Source organism: Marmota flaviventris, chromosome 1 (assembly GCF_047511675.1).
Source record: "Marmota flaviventris isolate mMarFla1 chromosome 1, mMarFla1.hap1, whole genome shotgun sequence".
In the NCBI taxonomy this organism is placed as follows: domain Eukaryota; kingdom Metazoa; phylum Chordata; class Mammalia; order Rodentia; family Sciuridae; genus Marmota; species Marmota flaviventris.
The window spans coordinates 104953496-104973906 of record NC_092498.1 but is presented as its reverse complement, the minus strand read 5'-3'; the positions used below and the strand labels follow the sequence as shown (position 1 = coordinate 104973906).

Here is a 20411-nt window from a genome sequence, read left to right as displayed (position 1 = left end):
CATGGGAAGTAGGTCACAAAGCCAAGGCCTTTTCTTCCTTATGATCTCCCCTCACCCATATGCACACACTGAATCACCGTGAGGATGGATGAGGCACTAGAGCCCTCTGTGCCTCAGTTTACCCATCTGGAAAGTATGGATCCTCGGCCCTTAATTCTTGGGGTCCAAGGAGGCAGGTGAAGTCCCAAGTGCTCTCCTGCTCCCACTGCATCCACTTGTTGCAGCTGTCACCAGGTCACACCTGCCTTTTCCTCCTCTTCCCTCCCTCTGCTCTGTTGCTGTGTGTTGGATTTCTTTTCTCTTACCACTGAGTAGCTTTAGAAAGGCAGATATTCTCTCAGCAAGGAATGACTCTCCTCTAATGGGCTGAAAGATACAGTGCCCACGTCCAGTAGCCCCAACCTGGCTGCAGTCCCACTTCCTGCCCAAGGTCTCAACCTGCAAAGGTGCTGACCTACTCCTGTGTCCCCATGCTCAGGTGGTAGTGACCATGGTGGCTTGCTCCCACAAGAGTACTGACTGCATTCTCTCCTGGACAGGTTTGTTATGGCTCAGTGTATGAGGTGGCTGCACCTGTTGTCCCTTTCCGTGGTCTGCTGCGTGTTTGTCACCCAGCCACTCATGGTAAGACACACCTTCTGAGGCAGACGTTCCTCTGTTCAGCAGGACACTGGAGAGGGGCATGCATTTTGGCAATGCATGTTGGCTGCATTTTGGCAATGCATTTCTTTTCTTTATAGTTTGATTTGAGATGTGGTGAGGGACAAAAAGAGGGAGCCAGGCCTTGTGCTAAGCTCCATAGGTGACCACCCATTTTTCAGTTGAGGAACCTGAGCCTGGAGAACTTAAGTCTCTCAGGCCAGGCCAGGCCTGGTAAGGGGTCAAGCCTCTGGTGAGTGGTTCAGAACCAGGAAATGGAGGCCTATTGGCAATGAGGTACCAGGAGGACAGTTCTGTGGAGGGAACACAGCCCAATGCTGATGATAGCCCCTGCTATCACATCTCTCCCTCCAGATATGCATCATGGCATTGGGCTTTGCTTGGAAAAAAAAAGACGACAACCAATTTTTTGCTGAGTCTTTATATGAAGCAACCAGGAATCTGGACTTGGAATTGGAAGAACGTTACGGAAGCCATGTTCCCCTTTCTCACAGCTGCTGCATTTCTGACTGTGCAAGGGAAGTTGAAAAAGTAAGGGGATTATCAGTGCAGCATGAACTGGGCTTTGGAGAACCATGCTGTATGTGTTCTTGTCATGTACTTCCCTTCTTCCCTCCATCCTTAATTTCCTTTCTTTCTCCTTTCCTTCCTATATTCGGTTTTGCTTGTTTGTACATATGGTATTGTCTTAGGTGTGGATGTTATGAAAAAGAGCAAGGTCTTTCAGCCACCACAAAGAAACTCACAGGCTTGTTGTTGACATGAATATACATAAAATAAAATGTGCTATTCTATTCTGAGAAGTAATCACTGGTCCTTATGACCAAGGCTGCAGCCCCAGTTCATTCACAGTCAGATACCATCTCTCCCTCTGCTCACCCTCCCTCCCCTCCTCTCAGAAAGCCCAGAGACTCCAACAGGCTAAGCAACCTCATCAGGTGACTGATCTACAGCCTTCCTCCCTGGCACCTGGATGATGAGAATATATACTGAGCATCAATTATATAGTCCGTGGTCATTGTGTCGTTATGATTTGGATGTGAGGTGTTAGGAGAGCCTTAACCCAATCAGTGAATTAATCCCCTGATGGGATTAACTGAGTGGGAATTGAATGCAGATGGGTGTGGCTGAAGGAGGTGGGGCATTAGGGGTGTGGCTTTGGGGTATATATTTTGTATCTGGCAAGTGGAGTCTCTCTCTCTCTGCTTCCTGATCATAGTGAGAGCCACTTCCCTCTGCCACACTCTTCTAGCTTGATGTTCTGCCTCACTTCAAGCCCCAAGGAATGGAGTCAGCTGTCCAAGGATTGAGACTCTGAAACTATGAGCCCCCAAATAGACTTTTCCTCCTCTAAAATTTTTTTGTCATGTCTTCTATTCACAGCAGTGAAAAAGCTGACTAAAACAGTCATGCTACATTTACGTTCACTATATCAATTTGTTGCTTATAAGATTTTGTAAAGTAGGCAGTATTATTGCATCCCACTTTAAAGATAAGGATATTGGGGCTCATAGAGGTGAAATAATAAAGGCCAAGGCCACATAGCAGTACGGTACACCCCAGCACCTCATCTGAGGAGCAGTTTTGTTGTGTTTTTTTCCTCACACCTGTTGGATCTCAACTTTCCTTTCTGCTTCAAGGCTTTCTTACTTTTTCCCCAGGTGCAGATACTCCACCTCCCTACTCTATCTCTGTTCTTTCTCTTTCTATAGATTTTTCCTCAGGGGTAGATTCCTCTGGCAGATTCAGCCGTGATCCTAAGGGTCAGGTTGGCATCACTAGACCTGTGCCCATCCCATTAGCACCTTGAAATCAAGATGCCTGTATCAGTTAGTTTTGTGTCACTATGACCAAAATACCCAACAAGAACAACTTAGAGGAGGGAGAGTTTATTTGGGGCTCCTGGTTTCAGAGGTCTCAGTCCAAGGGTGGCTGAGTCCATTGCACTGGGCCCAAGATAACCTAGCACACCATGGCAGAAAGGATGATGGAGGAGCATAGCTCCATTCATGGCAGTCAGGAAGTAGAGGAGAAAAGCAGAAAAAAGGGCCACAGGGTAGATACACCCTTCCAGGGTATAGCCCCAGTGACCCACCTCCTCTAGCAGCACTCCACCTGCCCACAGTTACTACCCAGTAAGTCCATTCTAGTTTGATTAGGTGACAGCTCTCATAATCTCACAATTTTTACCTCTGAACATTCCTGCATTAACAGAGGAGCTTTTGGGGGAAACTTCACATCCAAACCACAACAGAGCTCTACCCACCAACCTTCCCCACATTCGGCTTCAGTGCTCACCCTTCTCATGATAACACATCCATCAGCTGAAAGGAATATCCCAACCACCAAGCTTCAATCCCCAGGTTCACTGTTATACCATTTGTACTGCCATGTATTTCTTAAAAGTACAACAGAGGAAGGAGAGCTTCTGAGTTTCCAGATCAATGTCTCCCATATCTGACCTAGGGTCTCCTCATTGAACATGTATTGAATGAACAAATGTGTGAATGAGAAAAAAAAAAAATGAATGAACTCTATCCACTGTTATGTGTGTCTTGAACATAAAGAGACATAATATGAAAGCAGTAATATTTTAAAAAAGAAAATCAAAGGTCATTTCTTGCTAAGACTGTACTTTAAAATGTTTTTCCAGACTTTGAAGATCTCTAAAAGAAAATACCATGCAAATGCCAAAGATAATTGCTCCCATAATTTGACAGTAGCAGACATGCCTGTTGTGTAAAGCTGCTCTTTATAGTGGCCCAGCTTCAGCTCCTGCCAAAAAAAAGTTTGGCTGGGATATAAGCAGAGTTTCTTTTAAATGGAGCTACCCTGTCTCCAAACCTCTCCCCAACAACCTGGTATACATTCTCTACATAAAGTAGCTCTTTGTTCCCAAATACCAGGCAAAGCTCAGTGATGACGTTGCTTTTGGCTGATGGTAAATGCCTCTCTCCTTTCACTGCCAGCCTGAGGGTCTTAGCATTTTCATCCCTGACAGGTCTTGGCTGCCCGACAACGAGAACGCAGCCTGCGCTGGGTGCGCCCACCATCCAAGGCTCAGCTCAGGGTCATCAGGGAGAAGATTAGGAAAAAGAGTCGTACGGAGGCAGCCCTAAGGTGGGTGCAGATGTGCATAAGATGGGTGCACTCTCGTCGAACTTCCCTTTCAGAAGGAGCACCTTCCTGCTGATGATCATTCTTAAAAGATTATTCTCATTAGGTATTGGGGAGTACAGGTGGGAAGATCCTTTTCCATATATCATTCTGTGCCCGGCACTGGGATGCAGGGAAATTAGAGTCAGAAAACTTGGTCCCGCAAGCTACCCATGATAAGTTGGTTAACATCTTACTCCCTGGTCCTTAATTTCCTCCATCCATGCATGGACTCAGGAGAGGGGGGTGGGGCGGAGAAAAGAAAAAGACCAGCAACTTTTTAGAGCAAAAATGTGCTTTCAAACAGTTTATAGAAAAAAAGAAACACTATGGCACTTCCACCTATAGTTAGAGAATTGCAAATTAAAACTGGGGGGAAAAAAATATATATATATATATATATATATATATATATATATATATATATATCCATCCACAGGCTCTTTTGGTGAGCTGTGATAAAGTGCTCTCACACTGATAGGAATGTAAAAGGTACAGCCAGCCCCCATGGGGGAATTTGGAACTCTCTAGCACAAGTACAGTTGTGCTTACCTTTTGTCCAGACTCCCCAATAGTAGGAATCACCCTTAAAGACACATTAGCAAAAATATGAGAAAACCCAAGCATAAGACAATTAGTGCAACATCTTGTGTAATAGAAATAGCTTAGGAATAACCACATCTTCCCAGGAGGACAGGGACAGCAAGGAGTTGTGTTTAGATATAACAAAAGCATGAGGAGCCCAGCACAGTGGAGCATGCCTATAACCTCAGCTGCTTAGGAGGGGGGAGGCAGAAGAATCCCAAGTTGGTGGCCAACCTCAGAAACTTAGCGAGACTCTTTCTCAAAATAAAAAAATAAAGACTTAGGCTGTCGCTCAGCAGTAGAATGCTTATCTAGCATGCAAAAGCCCTTGCATTTTCAGTAGTGGCAGGCAGGGTTGGGGGGGGGGGGCGGTGAGGATGGCTTTTAGGGAAAGACCTTCAGGATCTAATGGGAGAAGCTCCAGATAAAGAACTTGCTTGGTGTGCTTCCCCCGCTGCTTAACAGAAAGAATATGAATATGTATGCCCATGAGTCTGCTTATCTTAAAACATAGGAAAGGAAATTATATTTAACTTTAGAAAATGAGTGTTATGGAGAGAGAAGAATAAGATTTTAAAAAGATTTGTGTTAAGATTAAAATTTTGCCCTTACTGGTTAGATTCCACCTCAAAAATATTGGAAGCTTCTAGTCCTAGTTTTGAATTAAAAGTGTAGATATGAACTAATGTGGAATTTAAAACAAAAGAATAATATTTCCCTAGCTCCATTCACTAAGAAAAGAACTAGAAACAATCCAAGAGCAATAAGCCCCAGCACCTAGATTCCAGTCTACAGATACCATTTTCCACCAAAATAATAATAATAATAAATAAAATCCAGGAATTATTGGGATTTCTGATTTAAAGTCTGTGACAGAAAATACACAAGCTGCTCCTGAAACATTGTTTAATCAAAAGATTAATAACAACTAGAACCATCACCAAAGGACTCAGAAGCCAATTTTAAGGGAGTTCATGTTGGTCAAAGATGGGATAATTTGACACTAGATTAAAAATTGCAACTATAATGAATTAAAGGTTATGAAATATATTTAAAGCCATGAGTTTAGGATGATGCCAAAAACTGTAATAATTGCAACTAACGTTAGAAAACACGCAGAAATCCCCTTTTTAAAAACTAGGAAATACTGTTGCCTTTCCCAATAAACTGCACCTCTGGGAAAATACAGGAAAGGAGAAGGGAATTTTTTTTTCACAGAGGTATTCCAGCTGCTAGGTGAAGGCTAATGATGGAATTAGAACTTGAACGTTTTTTGCAGCTTTTAATTAATTAACTAATCTAGCCACTACTCATCAACAAAGGGCAATATAAAAGAAAGAAGGAGAGAGACCCAGAAATAATCAGACATTGTGTGTTTTCTGACCATCACCCCTAAGCCAGTCTATCCCGAAGAATTCAATCTTAATTTGATGAAGGTTGTTTTTTCTTTTGCAACTTATAGTTTATAGTGAGAACACACTAAATAACACTATAAGGAAGCAAAGACATACAAATATATAGCACACAGAACCAATTTGTTCAACAAGTAAACTGCAAAGCAACCAAAAAGAGTTCCAGTAGGTACATAATATTAAGAGATATAACAGAAAAGTGGTTAGTGTATTACATCATATTAACATGATAAATAAGGAAAACCATATGATTCTCCCAGTAGATGTCCAGAATGCATGTGACAAAATCGAACATTAATTCATGAAAGAAGGAAACCCCAAAACTCAGCAAACTAGAAATAGAAAAGAAATATTCTAAGCTAATACAAAGGGTATCTATAAAAAATGCTTAGTCTAACATCATACTTGATGGTGAGACACTTTTAGATCAGGAACAAAGCAGAGATGTCTGTTCTCTCTCCCATTGAAAGTTACAATAGAAATCCTAGCAATTGTAACAAGAAAGAAAAAAAAACATGAAAACAATATAGATTTGAATGAAAAAATAAAACCATCTACTAGCAGATGACAGGAATAGTCTTAACAGAAATTCCCAAATAATCTACAAAAATGACTACTAGAACTGATAAGTGAATTTAGCAAGCTGGTAGGATACAGGTCAATGTAAAAACATAAATCATGCTTCTATTACACCAGCACAAAATAATCAGAATTTAAGAGGCAATACCGTTTACCACAGCCCCAAAGAAATGAAGTATTTAGACATACATCTAAGAAAGAATTCAAGATCTGTGTGCTGAAACTCATGAAACTGTAATGAAAAAAAATTCCTAAATAGAAATACTGTGTGCATCAATTGGGAGACTGACTTAATATTGTGTGAAGTCTTTCCAGTTTGATCTGTAGATTCAATGTAATTACAAACTAAAATCCCACAAGTCTTTTAAAATGGATACTGACAAACTGATTCTGACATGTATATGGAAAACAAAGAATTAGAATAGTCAAAAAATGTGAAAAAGGAACAGATTGGAGGATTGACACTATGCAATTTTAAGATATACTATAAGGCTGCAGAGACCAAGACTGTTGGTGTTTTGCAGCAGAATCAACACACAGCTCAATAAAAGAGACACATAGAACCACACAAATATGCTCAAGTGATTTTTTTTTATAAACAAAGACCATTCAATGGAAAAAAAAATATTCTTTTCAAAAATGGTGCTTAGAAAGTTGGATTTTGATGTGCAAGAAAAATAAATGTGAGTCTCAACATATCTCATACTTTATAAAAAAATTTCCTCTCAGGATTCCATTAAAAATGTTCTGCAGAGGGAAAAACCTGGGTATATGCACAGAGGGTTATGAGGATGCTGACTTGAAAAATCTCTTCTTACAGAGACATTTCCATGTACATTCTCATGCTGCTCCTGCTTTTGTTAATAATATATGTGAAATTCTGCCCAGATGAATATTCTCTCAATCAAGCTATCCGGAAGGAATTTATAAGGTGAGAGATTTGAGGAATTCCTCTAGATCTGGGAGTTGTTGTACTAGTTCATGACCAGTGCACACCAAGAGGGAGCCCCGAGCTCAACATTCCAGAAGCAGCTTCCTTCACTTTGTTACGTGAGCAAGCCATATCACTTGTCACATCTTGGTCTTCTAGTACTGAAGGGGGAGCCCTACAGAAGTCTATTCTACTTCTTGGGTCCATTTTACCTGTGCATGACTGAGGATCAGTGAAAGGTTTTCACCACATCCCACACACAAAATTTGAGAAAGATTCTCAAATTGACTCACTGGACATTATTTCCCCAGTGTTAATACGGGGCCTCCATTTGCCAACTTTGAGCATGCTCTCAGCATCTCATTTTTGGTAAATAGTGAAACAAGGATATTCCAAGGCACTTTGAGGTCTAGGTCAAAACAGGGTCTTACAATTTCTTATTTGTGCAAGACATTAGAGTTCTTCAACCACAAGCTATGGTTGCAATTCATAATATATGACACCCAATTTCAAACTATCTATAATACTTCCTCAAGTATTCTACCATTTCTCAAGTGTTCATTTACTTCTTCCTGCTTTTAAAAATGGTAGAGTTTCCTGGAGAGCAGTATAGAGATTCCTCAAAAAACTAGAAATGGAACCACTATATGACCTAACTATCCCACTTCTTGATATTTTCCCAAAAGATCTAAAATCGGCATACTATGGCAATGGGACCAACTCCATATTTACAGCTAAATATTCTATAATAGCTAAATTATGGCATCAACCCAGGTGCCCATCAATAGAGGAATGGATTAAGAAATTGTGATATATATATATATATATATATATATATATATATACACACACACACACACACACACACACACACACACACACAAAATGGAGTTCTACTCAGCCATAAAGAAGAATGAAACTATGGCATTTGCTGGTAAATGGAGACTATCATGCTATGTGAAATAAACCAAACTGAGAAACTCAAAGGTCTAATGTATTCTCTCATATACAGAAGCTAGATTAAAATAAAGAAAAGGAAGAGGTAAGGATAAGATAATATAAAGAACTAATCAAATATAAATTAATAGATGAACAAAAGGAAATCGAGTAAAGGAAGGAGAATGGGAGAGAGGAGAGAGAACAGGAAGGAAAAGTGGGAGGATCATGAACTGAAATTGATTTTCATGCATGTATGAGTTTGTTGGGATGAATCCAACTACTATGTATAAATATATAGCTCTAATATAAAAATGAAAATAGTAGAATTTTGCTGGGTACAGTGGCACACTCCTGTAATCACAGCAAATAGGGAGGCTAAGGCAGGAGAATCACAAGTTTTAGGCCAGTCTTAGCAACTTAGTGAGCCCCTAAGCAACTAAGAAGACCCTGTCTCAAAATTTAAAAAAAATAAAATAAAATAAAAAGGACTGGGGATGTGGTTAAGTGAGTTTCAATCCCCAGTACCAAAATAAATAAATAAATATAAAAATAAATTAAAACAGTAGAATTTCTTGTAATTCCAGCTACTTGGAAGGCTGAGGCAGAAGGATCACAAGTTGGAGGCCAGCCTCCACAACTTAGTGAGACCCTGACTCAAAATAAAAAAGAAAAAGAGTTGGGGATATGGCTCAGTAGTAAAGCTTCCCTGAGTTCAGTTCCCAGTACTGAAAATAAAATAAATAAACAAAGAATTTCGTGCGAGGTAAAAATGAAAGAACGTAAAAGTACAAAGCAGAAAAATTACCTTGATACCCCAAGGCAGAGTCATTTGTCAAGCTATTTTTCTTTTCCATGACTTAACATCTTTGAAATTGGGACACACATTGTAACCAACATATACATTTAAATCTAGCATTCCTTTTTCATTGAAATTTGTTATTAAATCCATAATTGGACTTTATTTCACCTGTTAAAAACATTCTGTCTGATAGTTTTTTCAAGGAAGTGTGACTTTGAAATCTGAAGATCACAGAATGAGTTGATATTCTCAATGGCTTCAGTAATAGAAAGTAAAATATTTCTCTGTGTTCTGGGGTTTACATTCTCTTTCTCCAAAGAATATTTTTAAACAGATTTTTTATAGCATTTCTATGAGCGTATTGCCTTTGACTAAGTAATTAAATTTGATAGAAATATTTTTTGCAGGAATGAATGGAAAATTCATATAATTTTATTTATTATTTAAGAACATTTGTTTTTATCTTCTGCAAAAGGGAGGTTTATTGATACCCAGTCAGATAATGACTAGTAAATGTCAAGCCCCTTGTTAGTTTTATGACTCACTAATGTGGTAAGACCTGAAAGTTCTAGTTCATTGAATCTGGATTCTCCAGAGCTCAATTATACAACATTTTATTGTAAAGCTCAGTGATATTTTCTGCCTACTCAATTGCAAAAGCAGCAATTATTTTTGTTGCTTTCTGACTTTTTAGGTCTCTCACCTGGGCAGGTGCACAAAATATGCCAGTAGGTGGCGATGTGAGCAAAACAAAATGACGATTTGCTGCGTTCTCTGGAAATGGAAATACAAACCCGAAAAACTGCTGACTTTGGCTAGTTTATTTTTTTAATCTTACATTTCATAAGTCAGCATTATCTGACATGTTTCTCATATGAATTGTTGCCACTTGGTATTCAAGTCAGAAATATCACAGCTGAGATAATATTTGTGAGATCTCGCACGTACTTGAGACCAATGTGCTTAGATGAACCGCTCAGATATTACCCCTGTGGTTTCTCAGAGACCTTATGATTCCACAAGGATGCAAAATCTCACTACCTCTGGATGGTCTAACCACAAGGCAGGGATACATTCTTATGTCCTGGTTCATATCGGAATGTTTAAAACTGGACCCTCTCTGCCTCACCTCACCATCCCCACCTCCCCCCACTACCCCAACACCTCACTAGCACCCCCATCCACCACTCCCTGATCCTGAAACATCAACAACTCCTAAAGGCTTGTTGTTTGTAGCATTCCAGAAAGAGGAGCTAAAGGCCAGGAGGGAAATGAATTACATGGACTAGGCTTCTGGCTTTCTTGTAGCTACCAGGTGACTGCCAGTCCTTTCTAGGCTATAGAATCTTCATCTGTAAAGTGAAGGAGTTGGGCTCCTGGGTTTCTGTGTCTTCACAAAAAGTTACCATATTATTGAATTCTGTCATATTTAAGGGGCATTTGAAGTGTTTCTGAACTCAATAAGGTCTTCATAAAATTCCAAGTAAAATAAAACAAAAATAAAGTACCAGTAAATGAAAAGAGCACTCTGTCCAAGTGCCAGGCATGGAAAATGAGGCTGATTTTATCTCTCACATTGTTTAGCTAGTTTTGTAGGCCTGTTTTATATAATTGCTGTAATTAGTACAGACAGAGCCAGAGTATTCTTGGCTCATTTGGCTCACTACCTGCACTCCAGTGTGCCAGGAGTGCGTGTGAGATGAATTCACTCTGGTGTGGGATGTCTCAGCTTGAGTTTTGCTCCGGTCTTTCTTGACATAGCTTCTTTCATGTTATCTCAACAGGGGCCAGAGTCAGACAGTGAGAACATTCCTTCAAAAGTCATGCAAACTTGGTCTGGGGATGTATTCAGTGATAGAGCACTTGCGTGGCATGAGAGAAGCCCTGGGTTCAATTCCCAGCCCTGGGAGGGAGGGAGTTATGCAAAATCAATGTAGCCATAAAATTTATACTACTTTATTTGATAATAACACAGGAGCATATGGGATGATAGGTATATAGTCAGTTTATCTGTCAAATAATCTTGCTTCTAAGAACAGATGGTTAACATTTCTCTGTTGAAAATTAAGGATCATCCTCTTCCCCTCCTCCTGCCCTTTCTGTCATTGCCTCTCCACCTTTCATGTTTTCCTTCCCCAGGGGCTGTGAATATTTGCAGAGCTGTATCTTCTTGTTTTATGTTCCCATCTCTGGTACCTCTCTGTTTCTTCTTCCCATCCTCTTGAAGTTTTGGTAGGTCTCCAACTTGCTCTGTGTTTGACATATAGTCGGACCAAAGTTTCAGAGAAGGGGAAAGTAGAGAATCAGCACCCAACAGGCAGCCTGCATAGGTTAGGCAAAACTAATGAAGCCCAAATATGTGAATGGAGAGGAGGTCCTCCATCTGTAGGAAAGATGAAATAAAACCAGTCAAATTAGCTAGCTGGAGTTTTATTCCCACATGTTATGGAAAATTTTGAACGTATTAATAGTGTATATAAATTGTTCATTGAGACTCTTTGCATCTTTCTCTTAACTTCTATGTTAATAACTTTTCTCTTTTTCTTGGATTCTTTTCCTTTTATATTGTCCAATTTTGTCATGCCTCTAAAATTTTAAAACACTTTTTCTCAATTATCTCCAAAAGCTGCCCTCAATCACCAATGAAATATCTACTCCAACTCTTGCCTGAGAACGTGTTCTCTGTGCTGTGCTGGCCAACATTTAACTGTCCTGTTCTCTCTGGAGAACAAGGGCACTGGCTTATAGCATCTGCCTGCCAATTTCCGTGGTGTAAATGCTCCCACCATTGTCCATTTCATGCTACCAAGGTGATATCCCTGAACATGGAGTTGGAAAGAGAAGTGCACAATTGGTTGTCAGGCACCCCCATCTCTGTAGCCTAACTTTGCTCAAGTCCACGACCACCATTTGAAGAACATATCTTGAGCTTGTACTTTGGAGGAATCTAGACTTGGTTGCTGGAATAGGCAGGACAATTAAACTTGTGTATACTTGAATGACTTCAGGTCATACCCTTCTCTATCTTATCATTTTCAACAAAATCACTGTGTCCAATAAGTCTTCTGGTCTCCCCTTTTCATGGAGAAAGATCTGGATGAAACTTCTACATTTCTGTTTGCCATGGGTATTGCCATGAGCACCTTGTCCTTGCCCTTATTCATGTCCAGGTGGATATGAAGCCAGGTGGGAGGACTCTGCTCTGAGGAACATTTGTTCCCTTCCTTACACTTTGGCTCTGGTGCAGAGCTAGACTCATGCTTCCAGCAGTAGCCTTGGGTGCACATGGTTCTTTCACATTGACTGAGCAAGCTGAGAATGGTACATTCTGTCAGGTTGAAATTAATTTAGTGCTTCCTTAAGTCCATCCCTTGGAGGAGAATGAAGCAGACATCTAATGAATACAATAAAGAAGCTAACTGGATCAAATGGTGATTCCACTCCAAATTTTCTAAGGAATCTCCATACTGCTTTCCAGATTGGTTGCACCAATTTGTAGTCCCACCAGCAATGTATGAGTGTGCCTCCCCCACCACCAACACTCCTCACCAATCCTTATGGTGGTTTGTATTCTTGATAACTGCCATTCTGACCGGCATGAGATGAAATCTTAGAGTAGTTTCAATTTGTGTTTCTCTAATTACTAGAGATGTTGAACATTTTTCCGTATATTTGCTGAGTAAATGTATATCTTCTTTTGAGAAGTGTCTAAAATAAGATGGACATCATTACCCTAGGTACATGTATGACTGCAAGTGTGCTGTGTCACTACATCATGTACAACCAGAGAAATGAAAAGTTGTACTGCACTTGTGTACAATGAATCAAAATGCATTCTGCTATCATATATACCTAATTAAATTAATTAATTAATTAATACTAAAAACATTTTTTTAAAAAGCTAACTGGATAAGCCAGGTATAGCTCAGTAGTACTTCGTTTGCCTAGCATGTATACGGTTGCAGCCCCAAGTAATAAAAAAGGCAGTTAATTGGAAACTAGCATTTGCTGATGTCCTACTATGTGCCAGGCTGCTCTTCAATTGTGCCTACTCATCCAACACTATGGGAGCAGGTTAAACACCGTGTCCTTCCACCAGTCAGTGGAGAGAGGACTGTGCCCTGGTCTGGGTGTCTGGCACCCTCTGCACCAGCCATACTGGCCACCCACTCCTAACTTCCCAAGCATATGGCTTCCTCTGCTGTCCTCTCCAGCCTGAAAACCTCCCCCTCAGATGACCATGAGACTCCTCCCTTGTGGCCTTCAGGCCTTTGCTGACTGGTCACCTCATATATTCCTTAGCCACTTGAACTAAATCCTTCAGCTTTCTCACCCTGCCACTTTCTGTCTGTCATTCGTGCTTAGATTTTCCCTCATTTGTATTTATCACTTACATAGTATGTTTTGCTTATGCAGATGATCCTTGATTTATGATGGGGTTAGGTCCTGATAAAGCCCTCATATACTGAGAGCACCCTAAGTCAGAAATGCACTTAACACCACCCGCCCAGTTCATCTTCCTCCTAACTTAGCCTGGCCTTCCTTGAACGTGCTAAGAACACTGACATTCACTTACTGTTGGTGTAGCATCTAACACAAAGCTTGTAATAAAGTGTGGAACATCTCATGGAATTTATTGAAAGTGGACATTAGACTGGCTGGATGGTATGCTTTTCCACCATTGTACAGCCAAAAAAATTGCGGAGTTGAACCCACAGGGGACCACCTTATATCTTATTTGCTGTTCATTTCCCCACAGGAGGGCAGGGATTTTATTTTTCATTGCCAGTGCCTAGAAGAGGGTCTGGCATTTAGTAGTTGCACAGGAACATTTGTTGAGTGAATGTGTGAGTGAATGAACAAGTGCTTTGCCTGCTCTTCTCCTTTCTTTCCTGCCATGGAGGAGTAAAGGGAATTCCAGGATTTGTGCCTCACGCTATGGATGGCCTTGACTTAATTCCTGCAGAGAATCTAAAATTAAAAATTGGCAAGGGAAAAACCAGTTTTTGTTCTCAATTTTGATTGTTCTCAAGGATATAGAAATAACTTTTTTGTTGTTGTTTTTGTTCTTGAATTAAGAAATGCCAGACAATCCCTGGAGGGCCTGAGAAGCACTGATGACTGGTGGGACTGGTGTCTGACCACGCTCCTGGATGGGCTGCACCTGGGAGGCCCCTCCGCCGCCGCCGCTGCTGCTACTCAGGGGACTCAGGTGGGCTTTCCTTTTCCTCTTCACTGCACATCACCCCAGAAGTCACTTGACAGGGGACCTGCAGCACCGTTTGGGTCCTGAATAACCACGTGGCTGTAAGGTCTGTGACTCTGCTCTGTGGGTGCCTTGGCCAACAGAGCACCCCACTACTTTTCCTGTCTGGAGCCCACTTACTCCTCCCATGTCACCCTCCTGGGCTCTGCAGGATGCTCCATGTTCTGCACTTGCCGAGCTGAACCAGACACAGGGGGACTTCTGGGAGACATGGGGGGCAGAGATGGAAGAATCTAGTTCAGTATGTAAAATACCATGGCAAAGGCACAAGGAGCATCTCAGAGCAGGGAGGAGCAAATGGCTAAGACAGGGCATCAAGGAAGCTTCCGGAAAAAGGCAAGTCTGATCCCAAGTTCAGAAGAAAAAGTGAATGTGCTTTTTGTATAATCCAATTCTTTGTTCATATTTTATTTTCTCCTCCCTCCCCTTTTAAAGATAAAGTATGTTTATCCTGCAGTCCTCAAACATTTTCTCATTTCATTTAGTTTATTCTCTATAGTTTTGTGGAATGACAACATTATTAAAACTTGAGAAAAAGATAAAAATAGATCATTCCTATGAAGTGCAAATTATAAAGACATCTTTTGAATGATGTTAGTCCTTTTCCATAATGAGGCTGGGGAGGGAGTTGTGTCTTTCTTAGAATGTTGCTTGCATCCTTGGAGTGTTTTTTAGAAGGAAGGATTTGGGCCCTGATAGACTAGGCAGTTACCAAGTATCCCCATGATTCCTTAGCACGACTTGAAGGTGGTGTTTGAGGTTTACAACATGCGCCTTCCTCTGAGTCTCTTTCTGTTCTTTAGCCTGGAGCCCTTGGTGGAAAATGCTACCTAATAGGCACTTCAGTAATTAAGCAGCAAAAAGTTTCTCCTTGCAGAATACACAAGGTAAGATGTTCTCCTTCTTTTACTTCTAAAAATAAACTTAATTAGAAAAGTCTGGGAGACACTGGTGCTGGAAGCTGGCAGATCTATTGGCTTCTCAGAGCACTAAAGGTGACTTGAACTTGTCAGGTGCCAGGGCTGGGAAGAGTGGGAGCCTGGCCTTCTTTCTCTCCTTGTGGACTGTTTCCAAATGCCTCTCCTAGGCTCAGCATTCTGCAGTAGGTTTGCTTGGTTCAGTTTTTCCTTAGAGATCTGGTGTTCTAGGTGAAAGCAAGAATTTTAAAATCTAAAAGTCTAAAAATAAAATATTAACATATTCTTTGCTAGAAATATCCAAAATATGACATTTTACTTGTATCATCCCTTAATGGGATCTGCATCTGTCCAAGCCTCAGACTGCTCATGTACTGACTTTCAATAGGTAGAGCCTTGATCCCTCTAGCTCATGCTAGATCCCAGAGACTATGAGACAGGCTGAAAAATGGTCCTGAGTAGAGCAGGGCACCTTGTTATATTATGTGCATGCAGGGCTTGGAAACCCCAGAATACAATGAACCTGGGAACAGCGGTTAGTGGCTTCTTCTAATTGGTAGCTTGTCCTACAGCCTCCCAGGCCATTTTCAGCGCTTCTCGAGGACTCTCCTCCTACATGCAGCCCTGCAAATGGAGGTTTTGAGAACCAAAATGTGACCCCTGGTGGTCCCAGGGTCTGGGGGTTGAGAAAAGAGGACTTCGTGCTCAGCCTGGGCAGAACAAGGTCAGTGCGAGTCAGAAGCCAGCATTCATCTGAACCTGCTGGGCAGCTCCTGGCCCAGACACCACTGGATGTGCCCATCTGCACAGGTGCTGCAGGCTCCAGAGGCAGGCACAGCGCTTTCATGGCCTGCACAGTACTTGTTATTGCTGTGATGTGATGAAGAGCTGTACTTTAGGGTGTGAGAAAACTCAGCCTTGGGCCTGCAGACTAAGCACATGGGGGAGAAGAGAGCAGAATGTTCTCCCAAAAAGTGGTTACTAGAGCCTCCCAAGGCTACAGAGGTTTTGTTCTATGCTGACTGTGCTGATCAGGGTGTTTACATGTCCCCAGATGTGGAGTAGGACTGTCACTTCTTCGTGTCACACCAGGAAGATGAGGAGCAGACACCGCCCACACTGTGGCCAGACCTGTGGTCAGGTGGCCTGCCCCATCCTGCCAGAACCCTTTGTTCATCCCCACCTTCCTGGCTCCCTGAGCAGCCTTCATCCCATACCAGGATGGGGTTCTGCTTACAGCAGGAGGAAGTCTTTACAGTTGCAGTAATATGCATTTCGAGGACTAGAAAATTTTAAAAGGAAATGATTTAATTTTTACTAAACATGGATTAATAAAAAATGTTAAAAATGAAGACCATTGCCCAAAGAGGAAAATGAATATTTTAGAGCACTTGGTGTGGAATATCGGGCATCTCTGCCTCACATCACACAAGTGAGGCATGGAGAACCTCCCATGGCCTGGATTCCATCCTGCCTGTGCACCCCTTTGGCTGTTGCAGGGAAGAGAGTGGAACATAGGGAGAGGAACAGTGAGCTTCTAGGGAGAGTGTCCCTAATATAGAGAAAGGCCATTTGAAGCCCAGGTGTTGCTTGTCCTTGTGAAGGCTTACACCAGGTAGTCCCAGCATGGGGCTGTGGCTGAATTTTTCTGTGGATTTCAAAGCTTGACTCCTGATCTTCCCTCTGAACTTGTGCTGCTTTGCAGGCCTGAAGCCCAGGCGGCCCTGACTGCACTCAGGGCCAGCAGATGGATTGACCACAGCACCAGGGCTGTGTCTGTGCATTTCACCCTCTACAACCCTCCAACCAGACTTTTCACGAGTGTGACCATGAGCGCGGAGGTCCTCCCCACTGGGGATCTTGTCCCCTCATCTCTGATAGAGTCCTTCCGAATCTTCCGCGGTGACTCAGCCCTTTGGTATTCTCTTGTGCTCCCTGAGGTGAGCTCACCTGCACTTGGCCTCCTGGACTAGCATGGGGGGAGGGGCCTCACAGAACAGAGTATTCCCACCAAGCAGGACCAACACACTCTGTAGGCCCACCCCTCACCTACACCCTTGTTGTGTCTCTTACACATAGCAGAATTTGTGCTAGGTGTTGAGCACAAGTGGCTGGGGAGGCTGAGGCAGGAGGATCATGAGTTCAAAGCCAACCTCATCACTTAGTGAGGCCCCAAGCAACTCAGTGAGACCCTGTCTCTAAATAAAATATCAAAAATAGCTGAGGATGTGGTTCAGTGGTTAATTGCCCATGGATGAATTGAATCATCCCTGGTACCAAAAAAAAAAGGAAAAAGAAAAAGAAAGCAATCATCATATACAAGGCAAGCACAAATACAGAGCTGGGTAGATGCACTAATTTTTCATAGGAGGATTGGGGCAAATATCTAGATCAGTCTAGGTCTCTTAAGACTCCTAAGATGGGCATCAGTTACTGTGACACAGTCGAATGTGATCTGACAATATTTAATTAAAAATTCCAGAAGAAAATAAGTCATGAGTTTTAAGCAACTTTATCATAGTATATGGCTATAATTATTCTATTTTATTATTAATTATTGATGTTAATTTCATATGTGCTGAATTTATAAGTCAATCCTTATTAGAGATATGAATTCATAGAAAAAACACAGAATATCTAGGAATCAGTATTCTTTACAGCTTCAGACACTCACTGGGGGTCTTGAAATGTATTCCCCTCAGATGAGGGAGGGACTGCCATACAAAGTCTGAGAGGCTTAAATAACAGGCATTTGTTTAACACAGTTCTGGAGGCTAGAAGTTCAAGATCAAGACACCAGAAGGACGGGCTCTGATGAGGTCTCTCTTCTTGGCTGATAGACAGCCACCTTCTCACTGTGTCCTCCCATGGCCCCTTCTGTGCTCAAGTGAATGAGAAGAGAGCTTATGGCATTTCTGGCTGCTCTGTGTGAGAGGACACGAATTCTATAGGATCGGGCCCCACGCTCTTGCCCTCAGTTAATCTCAGAAACTTCCTTTGAGGCCCCATCCTCAAACACAGACACACAGAAGGTTCCAGGTCCCAGACTTTTGGGCCACAAACTTTGGTCCCTTGCACCAGGGCTCTGGATGAGATGGAGTGGCTCAGTAGCTTCACTGATCTGTGAAAAGCACCAGAGTCATTTCGAGCCTTTTCTTAGAAACTTTTGCTAGAATGAGGCCTTATTTAGCTTTTCTGCCTCAGAGAACCAAGTCCCATTCTTACTTCCAATTATGTTGGTAGCTTCTTAGAACAGGTCCATGGGCATAGGCACATGGCTCCAAAAAGGACAGAGAGAAATTCATGAAGGCCCTGCTAATGGGTTTCAATCCCACATAAATACATGAGTAATTTGGAATTTTTTATTAACCTTTATTTTATTTATTTATTTTTATGTGTTGCTGAGGATAGAACCCAACCCAGTGTTTCACGTGTACTAGGCAAGCACTCCACTACTGAGCTATAACTCCAGCCCCAATAATTTAGAGTTTGAACTAGTGCTGAATGAGGGTATGAATAAATGGGTAACTCATCACTGGTAAGAAAACTGCCATAAGATCTTTATCAGGAGCTTTTAAAGACTTTATGTGGTCAAAAATATTTATATATAGATGTCATATTTCATACATATATGTGTATGTGTGTGTGTATAGACACACACACACACACACACACACACACACACACACACAGTCTTTGGTGGTGCTGAGGAAGGCCTAGAGTGGCCAGCATAAAGGCTAGGAAGCCTGATTTTGGCAGTGGACACTCCCATGGTGGTTCTGATGCCTGCAGTGCCGACACCCAGCATAGTTGGGTTTCTATGAGAGCTTGACACATAAAGTGGTACCACCCTGCCCAAGAGCCATTGCAGGACAAGTTCATTATCAAATGCTACAGAGCAAGAATGTGGCTTGCATCATGTTTATTCAGAAGTGATTGGCAAGAAAGGTTCTTGGCAGCCAGAAAGTTAGACTTCTGAAAAACATTTGAATTTCCACTTATCTTGCATGTTTGTATCGCCCTCACCAGCTGGTCTTCCTGGTACTCAACCTGATTCACCTCTGCTTTCAACTCTGTAGAATGGTTGAGGAGGGTGTCCTCGACTATTGGCAAAAGCCAAGGAGCTGGCTGGAGGTAACTGTCTTAAGTCATTTTCTTTGTGAGAAAAAAAATGTCAATAATGTATTTTTGTCTGAAAAGAACAAATCTTTTTAATGGGAAGTTGATTATGCACTAGCTAATTGCAACATCATTACAGTGTCTCCCTCTATCATGTTAATGCTGAAACAGCATTTGAAACCACGTCTACTGAACACTCTTGCAGTTGATTTATGGACCAAACATGGTCAGATGCCAGGCAACCCCTCCTTAGGAGCTGGCTGAGCCTCCCCCTTTCTCCTCATTGCTGCAGCTCTCTGTTATTGGAGTGACCCTCACCTACTACACAGCCTCCAGCCACCTCACCACCCTTGCTGGGGATGTCACTGACCAGTTCCACAAAGGATTTTGTCAGGTGTCTGTGGACCTCAGTCTTATGGCGTTGTGGAATCAGGTATGGTGGGGGACTCAGGGCTACACAGAGAGGTACCATGACTGATGCTGTCCAAAAGGCAAAGTTCACAAAAAGTCTAAAAGGTGTGATCGGTTTGTTTCATGTTGAGTGACAATGCTCTGAGCTTGCAGAAGATGGTGGCCAGAACAGTTAGGGGCCTGGAAAACTTAAGACATGCTTTGCAAGCTGGGGTATGTGGATTCTGCATGGGGCAGAACTATATGGCTTGATACTCTTTGGGTTACTAAATTTCATGAGGAAGCAGGTGTCCATGCAGTATGGAGGAAGGAGGCCAGGCTGACATGTATAGGTGCACTGTGTCTTTCTCCCTTCATCTGTGACAATCCTAGACACAGGTGATCTTTACCAGTGATGATCCTGAGGCTCAAGGAAAAGCCCAAATCTCACAATAGGGGGACATCCAGCTTCCAAGTCCCTGTACCTTAATCCCCCCTGAGGCTCCCATCTATAGGATGGAACATTTTGCCAGAAGGATCAGGCAAACATGTGCAGGACAGGACAGGTAAGCCCTAGGGATGGGTGCCACAGGACAAGGATCCCACACCACCTGCAGGACCTTCTGCAGGTCCACTGCCTTATGCCGTGATGGGTTTG

General features: G+C 42.1%; 1 protein-coding gene across 1 annotated transcript in view; it reads left to right on the top strand.

Annotated features, from left to right (window-relative positions):
• Positions 1-20411, top strand: part of Pkd1l1 (polycystin 1 like 1, transient receptor potential channel interacting) — a 145503-nt gene that overhangs the window by 103315 nt on the left and 21777 nt on the right. The window contains exons 43-52 of the mRNA XM_071608980.1: positions 540-624; positions 1015-1191; positions 3662-3780; positions 7213-7323; positions 14141-14273; positions 15131-15214; positions 15817-15968; positions 16950-17184; positions 19274-19378; positions 19656-19796. Coding sequence (XP_071465081.1) covers positions 540-624; positions 1015-1191; positions 3662-3780; positions 7213-7323; positions 14141-14273; positions 15131-15214; positions 15817-15968; positions 16950-17184; positions 19274-19378; positions 19656-19796 — 1342 coding nt within the window. The remainder of the gene's footprint in view (positions 1-539; positions 625-1014; positions 1192-3661; positions 3781-7212; positions 7324-14140; positions 14274-15130; positions 15215-15816; positions 15969-16949; positions 17185-19273; positions 19379-19655; positions 19797-20411) is intronic.